Source organism: Hippopotamus amphibius, chromosome 13 (genome assembly GCF_030028045.1).
Source record: "Hippopotamus amphibius kiboko isolate mHipAmp2 chromosome 13, mHipAmp2.hap2, whole genome shotgun sequence".
Classification (NCBI taxonomy): domain Eukaryota; kingdom Metazoa; phylum Chordata; class Mammalia; order Artiodactyla; family Hippopotamidae; genus Hippopotamus; species Hippopotamus amphibius.
In genome coordinates, this window is record NC_080198.1 from 36,568,530 (window position 1) to 36,580,896 (window position 12,367).

Sequence of the window (12,367 nt, forward strand, 5' to 3'; positions counted from 1 at the left end):
GGTGAAGGGGAAGCTGAGATGAAGTGAGAGAGTAGCATAGACATATATATACTACCAACTGTAAAATAGATAACCAGTGGGAAGTTGCTGTATAACAAAGGGAGTTCAGCTCGATGATGGATGATGCCTTGGAGGACTGGGACGGGGAGGGTGGGGGGTAGTCAAGGGAGGGAGGGGATATGGGGATATGTGTATAAATACAGATGATTGACCTTGGTGTACCTCAAAAAAAATTATTAAAAACAACAACAACAACAACAACAACAACGAAAAGAAAGTACTCCAGAAAAGTGCTCCTCCACAATGGAACTCTTCCGTTCCCCACCCAAACCTGATCTTTTTCAGGCATTTTGCACCTCCATAAGTGATCCTGCCATCAACCCTGCCAGCTCATCTAGCCAGACCCCTGGAAAAAGCCTCAGGTCTTCCCTTCTGCCACCTCCCACATCCAACCTAACATCTGAAAGCTTCTGCATTGGTCACATCAGCCACATTATGGTTGCTTGAAAACTCTAGCTCTTTCCCATCCAGGCTTTTAAACATGCTGTTTCCTCAGTCTGGAATGTGTGTCCCCCAGGGCTTAACACTGCTTTCTGCTCAGGTCATCTCTTCAGAGAAGCTTTCCCTAAACTCTTGATCAGAAGTAAACCCTCCTCTCCAGCCATTCTATCCCAAGATCCTGTTTATTTCCTTCATAGCATCATCAATTTTTTTTCCTCACTGACTTTGTATATTTATCTGTTTGACATGTTTATTATCTGTCTTTTCCCCACTTGAGTGGAAATGCTATGAAGGTCTAGCCTTTCTGCTTGGACTCTTGCTGAAATCCCAGTGGTTAACACAGTGTCTGACATATGGCAAGTATCAAGCAATACTGACTGAATGAATGGTTGAATGAATGACTCAGGAGAAAACTTCTGAGATACCATCTCCAGTAACCTTAAGCAATTAATTTATGAACTCACATAGACTCTTTTGCACTTAATTTGTATCCCCTCAAATACTATGCAGGGCACCTCACAGGTGCTGGGGTTCAGAGAAGAACAGAGCCCAGGCCCTGTCCTCACATCACACTCAGAACCCTGCTCTACACTTGTGTTTGAGCCTGATTCCCCTTAGGACACAGGGGATGTATCAGTCTTATTCCTCTTTGCATCTTAGCACCCATGACATACGGACTGCTCAGCCGACATGTATTGCATGGAGGAGGACAAAATGAGACTTGTGGCCTTAGATTTTTACAGAATGTGTAGAGAAGAGGCAGGGAAAATATGGATTTATGATTTGACTTTGCCTCTTTAATCTGATGATGCTTGGGGGAACATCTGTTTTACCTGTTACCACAGGGACAAGAATAACAAAATCATAGGCCCAGCAGTACTTAGAGCAGATGATGGGATGTTAAAAGAGGATGGAGAAAAAGTAGAACTACTTTGCTGCCATTCTTCTTTTATTACTAACTAGAAAGGGTGGGAAAGACATAAAAAAAAAAGTAATTCCAGAACAAGAAAAGACAGGGACAAAAACAAAGAAAACATGAACTTGCTTTAAGTGAGTTCCCAGAGGATATGACAGTTTTCTTCAAATAGCTATACGGAGAACTGCTGAGCAAAAGAGGGATCAATATTCTCATAAGTTGTTCTCTACAGCAGAGGCAGTAGCCATGAAGAGAAGTTACCAGAAAGCATAGTTAACTCACAACGAGGACAGTTCCCTGTAAAGTGGAGCTGTCCAGCAATGCAAAGGGCTGCCTGGTCATGGTTTTAAGATTATCTTCTCAACACATCCACATACAGTGCATTCACTCAGCTCTTTTTACTTAAGGCGGTTATAAAAAAAAGTTTAGTAACTACTGAAGAAGGGAAAAGTATTGGAAGATCTTATTTCTAATCAATGTTGCCACCAACATTGGCTTAGAAGGAGGTATGATATTTTGTTGGTAAAAACCAGGCAGGAAGGAGGGCTCCAAGTCACATGCACATCATCCCTCCCTCCTGCTTTAAGATGAAATTATGAGGAATAAAAACCTTTTAGGGCAAAATCAAAGCGAGGAAAGGGCAGCTATGTGGATCAAGGCACTCATTCCTGAAAGCAGAGCAGTGTGCTGGGCTGTCTGCACTTGTCCTGCACACTACTCCATTGAGGCTACCTGCAAAGTTCTGCAGGGGTGGACGCTTTCTGTACAGCAAGCTCAGTACATTACCCGCATGGCTTCCTGAATGTGGTCCTGCCGAATCAGTTCTGCTGAGCAGTCCATGTACCACTTCAAACAGCGGATCAGCTCCCTGGGAAAAGAACAGTTCCAGAGACCCCACTTTAATCCAAAAGCAATGCAGCCTAAAATATATGCAGTCCTGAATTAGCCATAGGAAATAATACACTGCTGATGAGAGAGAATGGAGTGGAGTGATGGATCCATTACAGCTGTGGAATCTTTAGATCATCCAAGACCAGACAACGCTCCTTGTCCAAAAAGAGTTGCCACATTTCAATCAGCAATTATAATCATTCTTTCCCACTTTCCCTGACACACATTTATTCTGATTACAAGAAAGTTTTCCCAAAGTCTTGGACTCGATGTATGTTTTTTGTTTTGTTTAAAATTGTTAAGTCTCCAGAACACACAATAATGACTAATGCATAGCAGACTCTGAATAAAGGTGTATAGTCCCGTATGGCCCTTCTTGCCATCCCAATGATCGTATTTCCTTAGGACCAAGCCATCTGAGTGTAATGGGATTACAGGGTCAGAAGGCCTGCATGTTTACATGGCAGAAGAGTACAGAGGGCAAGAGTGTGGGTCCTCGTCAGATAGCAGGGTTCACATCTTGGGCCTATCAGTTTCTAGCTCTGCATCCTTGGGCTAGTTATTTGAGTACTTTGTCCTCATTCTCTTCATTTAAAATATAGAGGAAACAGTACTTCTCAAATTATTGTGAATTCTAATGAGATGACACATGTAAAATACATAGCACAGCGCCTGCTCTCCAAAGTGACAACACAGTGTCAGAGTTCCAGTGATTCCACAGCCTTACAACCCTTCGGTTTTGTTTTCAAAACTTGTGCTCATTCCACAGAATAACATGGTGACTTTTAAAATTGCTTTAATGGTTTTAGGTAACCTGTGTTTCCCATGTTTACTATTCACATTATCTCTTTTATTGATTGTCTTTTTCTTTTCTGTGATATTTATTTGTGGGTGCTATATTTAGCTATTCACATGTTTCTCACTGAAAAAGCAAGACATATTTTTAGCAGCTTTGCCATCATTTCTTAGAAGGAAAAGTATGACAACTATGTAATAAACTACATCTTAAAATATCAGCAGAAAGCCCACAGCTAACATCATACTTAATGGTGAAAGACTAAAAGCTGGTTCCTCTAAGATCAGAAACAAGGCAAGGATGCCTGCTTTTGCTATTTCTATTCAACATAGTATTGAAAGAGCAACTGAGCAAGAAAAAGCATCCAAATTGGAAAGGAAGAAGTAAAATCATTTTTGTTTGTAGCTAACATGATCTTACATGTAGAAAAATCTAAAGAAAACTAATTAGTTAGAACTAATAAATGAATTCAGCAACATTGCAACAAAATCAACATATATAAATCATTTGCTTTTCTATATACTAACAACAATCAAAAAAGGAAATTAAGAATACAATCCATTTACAGTAGCATCAAAAAAGAATAAAATATTCAGGAATATAGTTAACCAAGAGGGTGAAAGACATACTTTGAAAACAACAAAACATTGCTGAAAGCAATTAAGGAAGTTACTAATAAATGGAAAGACATCCACATTCATGGATTGGGAGACTTCATTTGGTTAAGATGTCAACACTATCTGAAGTGATCTACAAATTCAATGCAATCTCCCAATGTTATCAAAATCCCAATGTTATTTTTTGCAGGAATAGAAAAATAAAATCCATCCTAAAGTTCAGATCGAATCTCCTGAGACCCCCAAATAGCCAAAACAATCTGGAAAAAGAAGAACAAAGTTAGAGGACACACACTTCCTGATTTCTAATGTCCTACAAAGCTACAATGAGTAACTCTGACTTTGATTATAAAGAGTAGTCAAAACAGGGTGGTACTGGCATAAAGACAGATACATATATCAATAGAATAAAACATTCCAGAAATAAACCCTCATGTATACAGCCAAATGATTTTCAACAGGGGTGCAAAGATCATTAAATGGGGAAAGGATATTCTTTTTCAACAAATTGTATTGGGAAAAAATAAATATCCACACACAAAAGAATAAAGTTGGACTCATGTTGCGCAATAAACAAAAATTAATTCAAAATTAATCAAAGACCTAAATGTAAGAGCTAAAACTATAAAACTCTTAAACAAAAACATAAAAGCTTTATGACATTAGATTAAGCAATCATTTCTTAGATATGACACCAAGACATAGGCAACAAAAGAAAAATTGGATAAACTGTATCAATATTGAAGACTTCTCTGCATCAAAGGACACAATCAACAGATTAAAAAGGCAATGGGAGAAAATATCTGCAAATCATATCCCTGAAAAGGGGTTAATATCCAGATACAGCTCAGCAACAAAAACCCAAACAACCTGATTCAAAAATGGACAAAGGACTTGAATAGATTTTTCTCCAAAGAAGATATACAAATGGTCAATAAGCACATGAAGAGATGCTCAACATCACTAATCATTAGGGAAATGCAAATCAAAATCACAAGATACCATCACATACCCATTAGAAAGGCTACTATAAAAAAAAAAACCCAAAATACAAAAACACAGAAAGTAACAAGTATTGGTGAGAATGTGCGTTGTTGGTGGGAATGTAAAATGGTGCAGCTGCTGTGAAAATAGTATGGTGGTTTTTCAAAAAATTAAAAACAGGATTATTATATGATCCGGCCATTCCATTTCTGGGTATATACCCAAAATAACTGAAGCCAGGGTCTCTGAGATATTTGTATGCCCGTGTTCACAGTAGCATTATTCACAATAGCTAAAAGGTGGATAAATACAGCCAAGAGTATTCCTCGATAGATGAATGGATAAACAAAATATGGTATATACATACAATGGAACATTATTTAGAATAAAAGGAAGGAAATTCTGACACATGCTATGACATGGATGAACACTGAGGACATTATGGTAAGTGAAATAAGCTAGTCACAAAGAGACAAATATTGTATGATTCAATTTATATGAGGTACCTAGATTAGCAAATTCATAGACAAAAAGTATAATGGTATTTACACAAGGGTTGGGTGGAGGGGGGGATGGGAAGTTATTGGTTAATGGGTACAGGGTTTCAGTTCTGCAAAATGAAAAGAGTTCTGGAGATGAATGGTGGTGATGGTTGTACAAAAATGTACATATACTTAATGCCACTGAGCTGTACACTTAAAAATGGTTAAGATGACACATTTATTTATTGATTTTTGAAGAACTTTTATTGAGATATAATTGACATACAATAAACTGCATATATTTGAAGTGTACAATTTGATATTTTTTTTCTTACTAGTAATGTATAGATGGCAATCCCAATCTCCCAATTCATCCCATTCCAACCCCCTCCCCTTCCCTCCTTGGTGCCCATATGTTTGTTCTCCACATCTGTGTCTCCATTTCTGCCTTGAAAACCAGCTGATCTGTACCACTTTTCTATAATCCGCATATATGCATTAATATACGATATTTTTCTCTTTCTGACTTACTTCATTCTGTGTGACAGCCTCTAGGTCCATCCACCTAACTACAAATGCCCCAATTTCGTTCGTTTTTATGGCCGAGTAATATTTCATTGTATATATGTACCACATCTTCTTTATCCATTCATCTGTTGATAGACATTTAGGTTGCTTCTATGACCTGGCTGCTGTAAATAGTGCTGCAATGAACACTGGGGTGTATGTATCTTTTTGAATTATGGTGTTCTCTGGGTATATGCCCAGGAGTGGGATTGCTGGGTCATATGAAAATTCTATTTTTAGTTTTTCAAGAAACCTCCATACTGTTCTCCATAGTGGCTGTATCAATTTACATTCCCACCAACAGTGCAAGGGGGTTCCCTTTTCTCCACACCCTCTCCAGCATTTACTCTTTGTAGATTTTCTGATGATGCCCATTCTAACTGGTGTGAGGTGATACCTAATTATAGTTTTGATTTGCATTTCTCTAATAATTAGTGATATTGAGCAGCTTTTCACGTGCCTCTTGGCCATGTGTATGTCTTCTTTGGAGAAATGCCTATTTAGGTCTTCTGCCCAGTTTTTGATTGGGTTATCTGTTTTTTTGATATTGAACTGCATGAACTGTTTATATATTTTGGAGATGAATCCTTTGTTGACTCATTTGCAAATATTTTCTCCCATTCTGAGGGTTGTCTTTTCATCTTGTTTATAAGATGATACATTTTATGATATGCATATTTTACTACAGTTAGAAAATAAGTAAATGAAGTATAAAAAAAAGGTGTGGTGAATGAACGCTGGTAACCACTGAACTTTTTAAAAGGCTGTCTTTCTAGTCAAACACAAGTCCTAATGATGGTGCTAAGTGCAACTTACTTGTATGCCAGGGCTCCAGCAAAGTGCTTCTGGATGTATGTGTCCATCACAGGTCGGAAGTGGAAATATTTGATGTCTCGGAGAAGGTTGATGATGAATACCTGGAAGAGATGGAGGGTAGGAGAATTTAGTGGAGGCCTCAAACCTGTCCTCAGCAGGAAACAACTCTTGATTCTTCAAGGAAGGGAAAACTGCCAGTGTTTTCTCCAGTGTTCCCAGTGAATGTAAGCTTTCCATTTTGTGTATGTATTTCTGTCATGTTTGTTCTATTCCTAACATCCCTGGCCTCCCATTCCAAACTTGGGACTCATTTGTTAATGCCAGTGTTACTCTGAGCTTCTCTCTTCACAGCAATGGTGGGTGGTTCAATATGCACCTAGGGAAGGCAAAACAATACCTGTGTAGGTGGCATAAACACTAAGGTGTCTCAAAAAACTTGGAAAAGAGAGAGAAAAAATATTGTCCTCTAAGCCAAACCAGCCTGCAAAAGGCTGTACCCTTCAGAAATGGGGTTGGCTGGCCAGGAAAGCAAGGAAGAAAAGCCAGAGAGGCAAACTTTGCAAGTACCATTCTAGCTCTTGCCTCTGCTTCTCACCTATCAGGTAGACTTAGAGTACCCGGTTCTCCTTGAACATACTCTAAGTCTACCTGATAGATGCATTAAACATCCAAATCACTGTCCCTTCACACTAAGCAATCTTCTGAGACTCTGGTTCCCAAACAACTGCACAGAGGGAGAAAGTGTGATGCTCAGACCAGCACAAGTGAGTCTCTACTTTTCCTGGTGGTTGTAACCTACTTTGTAAGTAGAAAAACAAGCTGTCTTGTTTCCTATATTAGTCTTTGGGCCTTTTGTTGGTGTAGGTCACTATTTCAGGGGCTAGGCAACCCTGCAAAAGTGGTGAGACTGAGTATCAAAACTACAAAATTGAAGTCCAGATTTGATCTTGTAGAGCTCTGCCTGGTAGGCTGGTTGTTGGTCTTCCTTGGGTGACACTCCTCAGTTCCTTTTCTTTCTTTTTTTTTTTTTTTGCGCGCGGGCTTATTTGCTCCGCGGCATGTGGGATCTTCCTGGAGCAGGGATCAAACCCGTGTCCTCTGCATTGGCAGGTGGATTCTTAACCACTGCGCCACCTAGGAAGCCCCTCAGTTGCTTTTCTACTGGAAACATCTACATCTTGTGCTGACTCACTCTAATAAACTGCTTTCCTTAGATTTTTAAAAATATGTGACAGTAATAATTAATAAAAATCAGGAAGGGTGAGACTTACCAAAGACTGAAACACCAACAGGCCATATTTCTCTGTATTATCATCCAAAATCACAAAGAGCGTATCTAAGATGTCCTGTAGAAACTTCAACAGCATAAAAAACAGAGGGCTCAGGTCTTAGGATCTTGGACACATGATCAAACTTCCATACACCAATGAATTTATCCCCCAATAAACAAAGTCAAAGGTCTCTTAAGATCTCAAACCATCACTTAAAAATAACCTAGTACCCCACCACCACCTAGCCAAGAAATAACTAGGTGGACTTGGGGGTGTTTGCTTACAACCCAAAGGGCCCTAAGAGACATCTAGAGAGGCTCTTTCTGTTGCATAAGCTCTCAACTTATAAGGAAAGAGCAATTACCTAAAAAACAAAGGACATTCATGGAGAATAGTTATCCTGAAATGAAGACAATCTAAGTGATTCTGATTCCAAACCTATTTTGAGAAAAAGAGCTTACTTTCCTGGGTCACCCAAAATTCGGTAGTCCCTTATTCTCTACTGTGGCCTAACTCAGTAGCGTTTGGATGAGGGTGTGGCAAGGCCTAAGGCATAGGCCTTAACTACAGAAACTATTTTTTGGTCTAGAAATTAGTATCCCATGAGAAGGGAGAATGCAGCTGATGAGGACTGTCAAAGAGGATAAAAGATCTGGAGTTGCCTTTTTTTTTTTTTAGCATGTTCCTTTTTCTTTCTAAGATGCAAAAACCAAGAGAGAGAATGATAAATACTCATGATGTTCCCAGTCTTTAAAAATCAAATCTAATATTCTTTTGGTCAAATGCAATTTAATGATATAACGTTTACAACTTACTTCAAAATAACACAAGGTAAAAGACATGGATGAGGAGCTGATGGGCAGGACTGGTCATGGGCGACTGACAGGATAGGTACATGTAGGGTTATTTATTCTACTCTACTTTTTTTTTGTATGTTTGAAATCTTCCAATAAAAAGTAAAAAATAATTAAAATGCTAGCATATTCTCTTTAATTCTCTTCTGGCTGTCTTGAGACAAATAATTGATGCTAAAACCAAAAATACTGGTAGAATATTCTCTTGTCGGGAATGTAACAACTCAGCCTTAAAAAGATCATAGACTTTTCTTAACACCTGGTCTGTTTTACTGGTTAAATTTTTAATATGTTTAGAAGGAAAAAAATGCCCTGAGTATCAGGGCATTTATCTTAAGTTTCAAAAATTAGTACTAGCTTGTTTGTAGAAAGAGTTCTTTTAAAAATTTATGATGCTCTGATCAATTGATTAACAGAAAATTCATACAAGATTTCATAGAAGTGCAGAGACATACACACTTTAAAATTATTCCTCATTTGGAGACACCCTGTTGTGTATTATTGAATCAATGGAGCTGTAAAATGAAAGTAAAGACAGTGTGATGCTAATACATTTGATACTTGCAATGACAGTGTCAAGAATGCTCACTGATAGACAAGTTGCTTTGTTGAGACTTAATTTCTACCCTACATTCCACTGCTCTTGCTGATCACCAAAAGCACCTCCATTTTCCTCAGCTGAGTTCAGTCCATTGTGTAGAATCCACCTACTGGGCTTTCACCATAAGGAAGTGCCTGGGGGTTTTCTTGAGCTAAAATCAGGTGGGCAAACACCTGGCTTCCACACAGTGCAAAGAAGCCCTATGAAAAACAACTGGGGTCTGGTAGTGTTGCTGTCAGCCTGCTCAGGCCATTAGATGGGAAATGTCACAAAAATACTTGAAAACGCAATTGAGGGAGTAAGGAAGGGCCCCCTAGTATGCACTCTAGTGAGAGACTGGGCAAAATCAGAAGTTACGGTTAATGGAGAGTATTTAGAGTTCCTCCAGATAATCAAGACAGTAGAGCCAGAGAGACATCAGGCTGGGTTTGTGGTAAAGGTTTACAAAGTAAGGGAAGGGCGAGAAGACCTATAAAGACTTGTGGGCAGCAGTACACACTGGGATTGTTTCTGAGAGGGTGCTTTTATCACTGCCCTTTAATTACCATTTTGCTTTCTAGGAAGAGGAACAGATCAGAAAATAGGGTTTAAAACTTAAATATAGTTTCTAAAAGGTAATAAACCTGATGTGATACCTACTTTAAAAAAAGAAGTTAAAAGGAAAGAAAGAAAGAAAGAAAGAAAGAAAGAAAGAAAGAAAAGTACCTTTATTTCTACTCACCTAATTATATCCTCAAAAAATGGTCTTAGAGGCTTACTGTCAGAAATCAAGGGGAAGTGAGGCCTTTTGCCCAGATTCTTGCTCAGGTAGCATGTGTGAATTGCATGAAACCATACCTTAACAATCTCCTCCCCACTGACATGCCGCAGCCGCCCTAGGATGTCCATGATTCGGTCTGGAAAGGCCTTCCATTTCAGCAGAGCAAGGAGGTCCACTAGGAAGCAAGCCCAAAAGATGGTGAACCCTGGCTATGTCATGGACAAGAAAAGCCCAGACTCTTCCTGCCAAGGACAGGTGGGATTTAGAAGAACAGAAATAGCTACGAGCAGTATAACAGCCTCTAGAGTGCTGAGATACAGGCTAAAGACACATCTGTAAAGTCTGAACGTCACTCAGGAGCTGCCAAAACCATGGAAAATCTCATAGGCTCCTACTGCCAAGAGATTCCTTCAACTTCAGATGAAAAGAATCCCCTCACTGTGGCATGAAAAAGCAATAATTTCTGTCTCTTTTAACATATATCAGCAACATGAACCAGCAAGTGCGGACAGTGCAGGGCACCACCCTGCAGGCACCATCACCTACCATTCTGGGTGAGTTTGGTGGAGGAGAGCTGTGTGGAAATGAAGAAAGACTCTTTGGTGCTGCGCTGGAAGATGAGGCTGGAGGGGATGTTAGGGCAGCCATTGTAGTCCTCTTTGCAGCAGGGCAGCCCCAGGTACAGAGCATGGTTGTTAAACGTGCTATTCTCATCACACTGTAGGCAAAAGTAGAGAACACAGAACATTTTTGGAACCACGCCACCTGTAAAAATCAGGTCCCAGGGGATTTCTGAGTTGATGTTTACTCTCGTCTTCCTGAGGCTGGACCTTGGACCTCAGGTCCTCGCAGAAGAGTGCTTTCTAAGTGCTTTAAAAGTGCTTTTCCAATCTACAGATTCAGTGCAATCCCTATCAAATTACCAATGGCATTTTTCACAGAACTAGAACAAGAAATTTTACAATTTGTATGGAAACACAAAAGACCCTGAATAGCCAAAGCAATCTTGAGGAGGAAAGACAGCTGGAAGAATCAGGCTCCCTGACTTCAGACTGTACTACAAGGCTATAGTAATCAAGACAGTATGCTACTGGCACAAAAACAGAAACAGATCAATGGAACAGGATAGAGAGCCCAGAGATAAACCCACACATATATAGTCACCTTATTTTTGACAAAGGAGGCAAGAATATACAATGGAGAAAAAGACAGCCTCTTCAATAACTGGTGCTGGGAAAACTGGACAGCTACATGCAAAAGAATGAAATTAGAACACTCCCTAACACCATACACAAAAATGAACTCAAAATGGATTAAAGAGCTAAATGTAAGGCCAGACACTATAAAACTCTTAGACGAAAACATAGGCAGAATATTCTATGACACAAGTCAAAGCAAGATCCTTTTTGACCCACCTCCTCGAATAATGGAAATAAAAACAAAAATAAATAAATGGGACCTAATGAAACAAAAGTTTTTGCACAGCAAAAGAAACCATAAACAAGACAAGAAGACAACCCTCAGAATGGGAGAAGGTAATCACCAACGAAGCAACTGACAAAGGATTAATCTCCAAAATATATAAGCAACTCATGCAGCTCAATACCAAAAAAAAAAAAAAAAAACCCAATCCAAAAACAGGCAGAAGACCTAAACAGACATTTCTCCAAAGAAGACATGCAGATGGCCAACAAACATATGAAAAGATGCTCAACATCACTAATTATTAGAGAAATGCAAATCAAAGCCACAATGAGGTACCACCTCACACTGGTCAGAATGTCCATCATCAAAAAATCTAGAAAAAATAAATGCTGGAGAGGGTGCGGAGAAAAGGGAACCCTCCTGCATTGTTAGTGGGAATGTAAATTGGTACAGCCACTATGAAAAACAATATGGAAGTTCCTTAAAAAACTAAAACTAGAACTACCATATGACCCAGCAATCCCACTTCTGGGCATATACCCTGAGAAAACCATAATTCAAAAAGATACATGTACCACAATGTTCACTGCAGCACTATTTACAATAGCCAGGACATGGAAGCAACTTAAATGTCCATCAACAGATGAATGGATAAAGAAGATGTGGCACATACGACAATGGAATATTACTCAGCCATAAAAAGGAATGAAATGGAGCTATATGTAATGAGGTGGATAGACCTAGAGTCTGTCATACAAAGCGAAGTAAGCCAGAAAGAGAAAAACAAATACTGCATGCTAACTCACATATACAGAATAAAAAAAAAAAAATGGTACTGATGAATCCAGTGACAGGGCAAGAATAAGGATGCAGATGCAGACAATGG

At 39.1% G+C, this 12,367-nt stretch overlaps 1 protein-coding gene across 1 annotated transcript in view; it reads right to left on the minus strand.

The window, feature by feature from the left end:
- The window catches only part of DOCK3 (dedicator of cytokinesis 3), a 432,492-nt gene that overhangs the window by 79,505 nt on the left and 340,620 nt on the right, over positions 1-12,367 (minus strand). Inside the window, exons 18-22 of the mRNA XM_057706148.1 lie at positions 10,603-10,774; positions 10,134-10,231; positions 7,842-7,925; positions 6,571-6,671; positions 2,204-2,285 (exon numbers count right to left, since the gene is read on the minus strand). Of these exons, the coding sequence (XP_057562131.1) occupies positions 2,204-2,285; positions 6,571-6,671; positions 7,842-7,925; positions 10,134-10,231; positions 10,603-10,774 (537 nt within the window). The remainder of the gene's footprint in view (positions 1-2,203; positions 2,286-6,570; positions 6,672-7,841; positions 7,926-10,133; positions 10,232-10,602; positions 10,775-12,367) is intronic.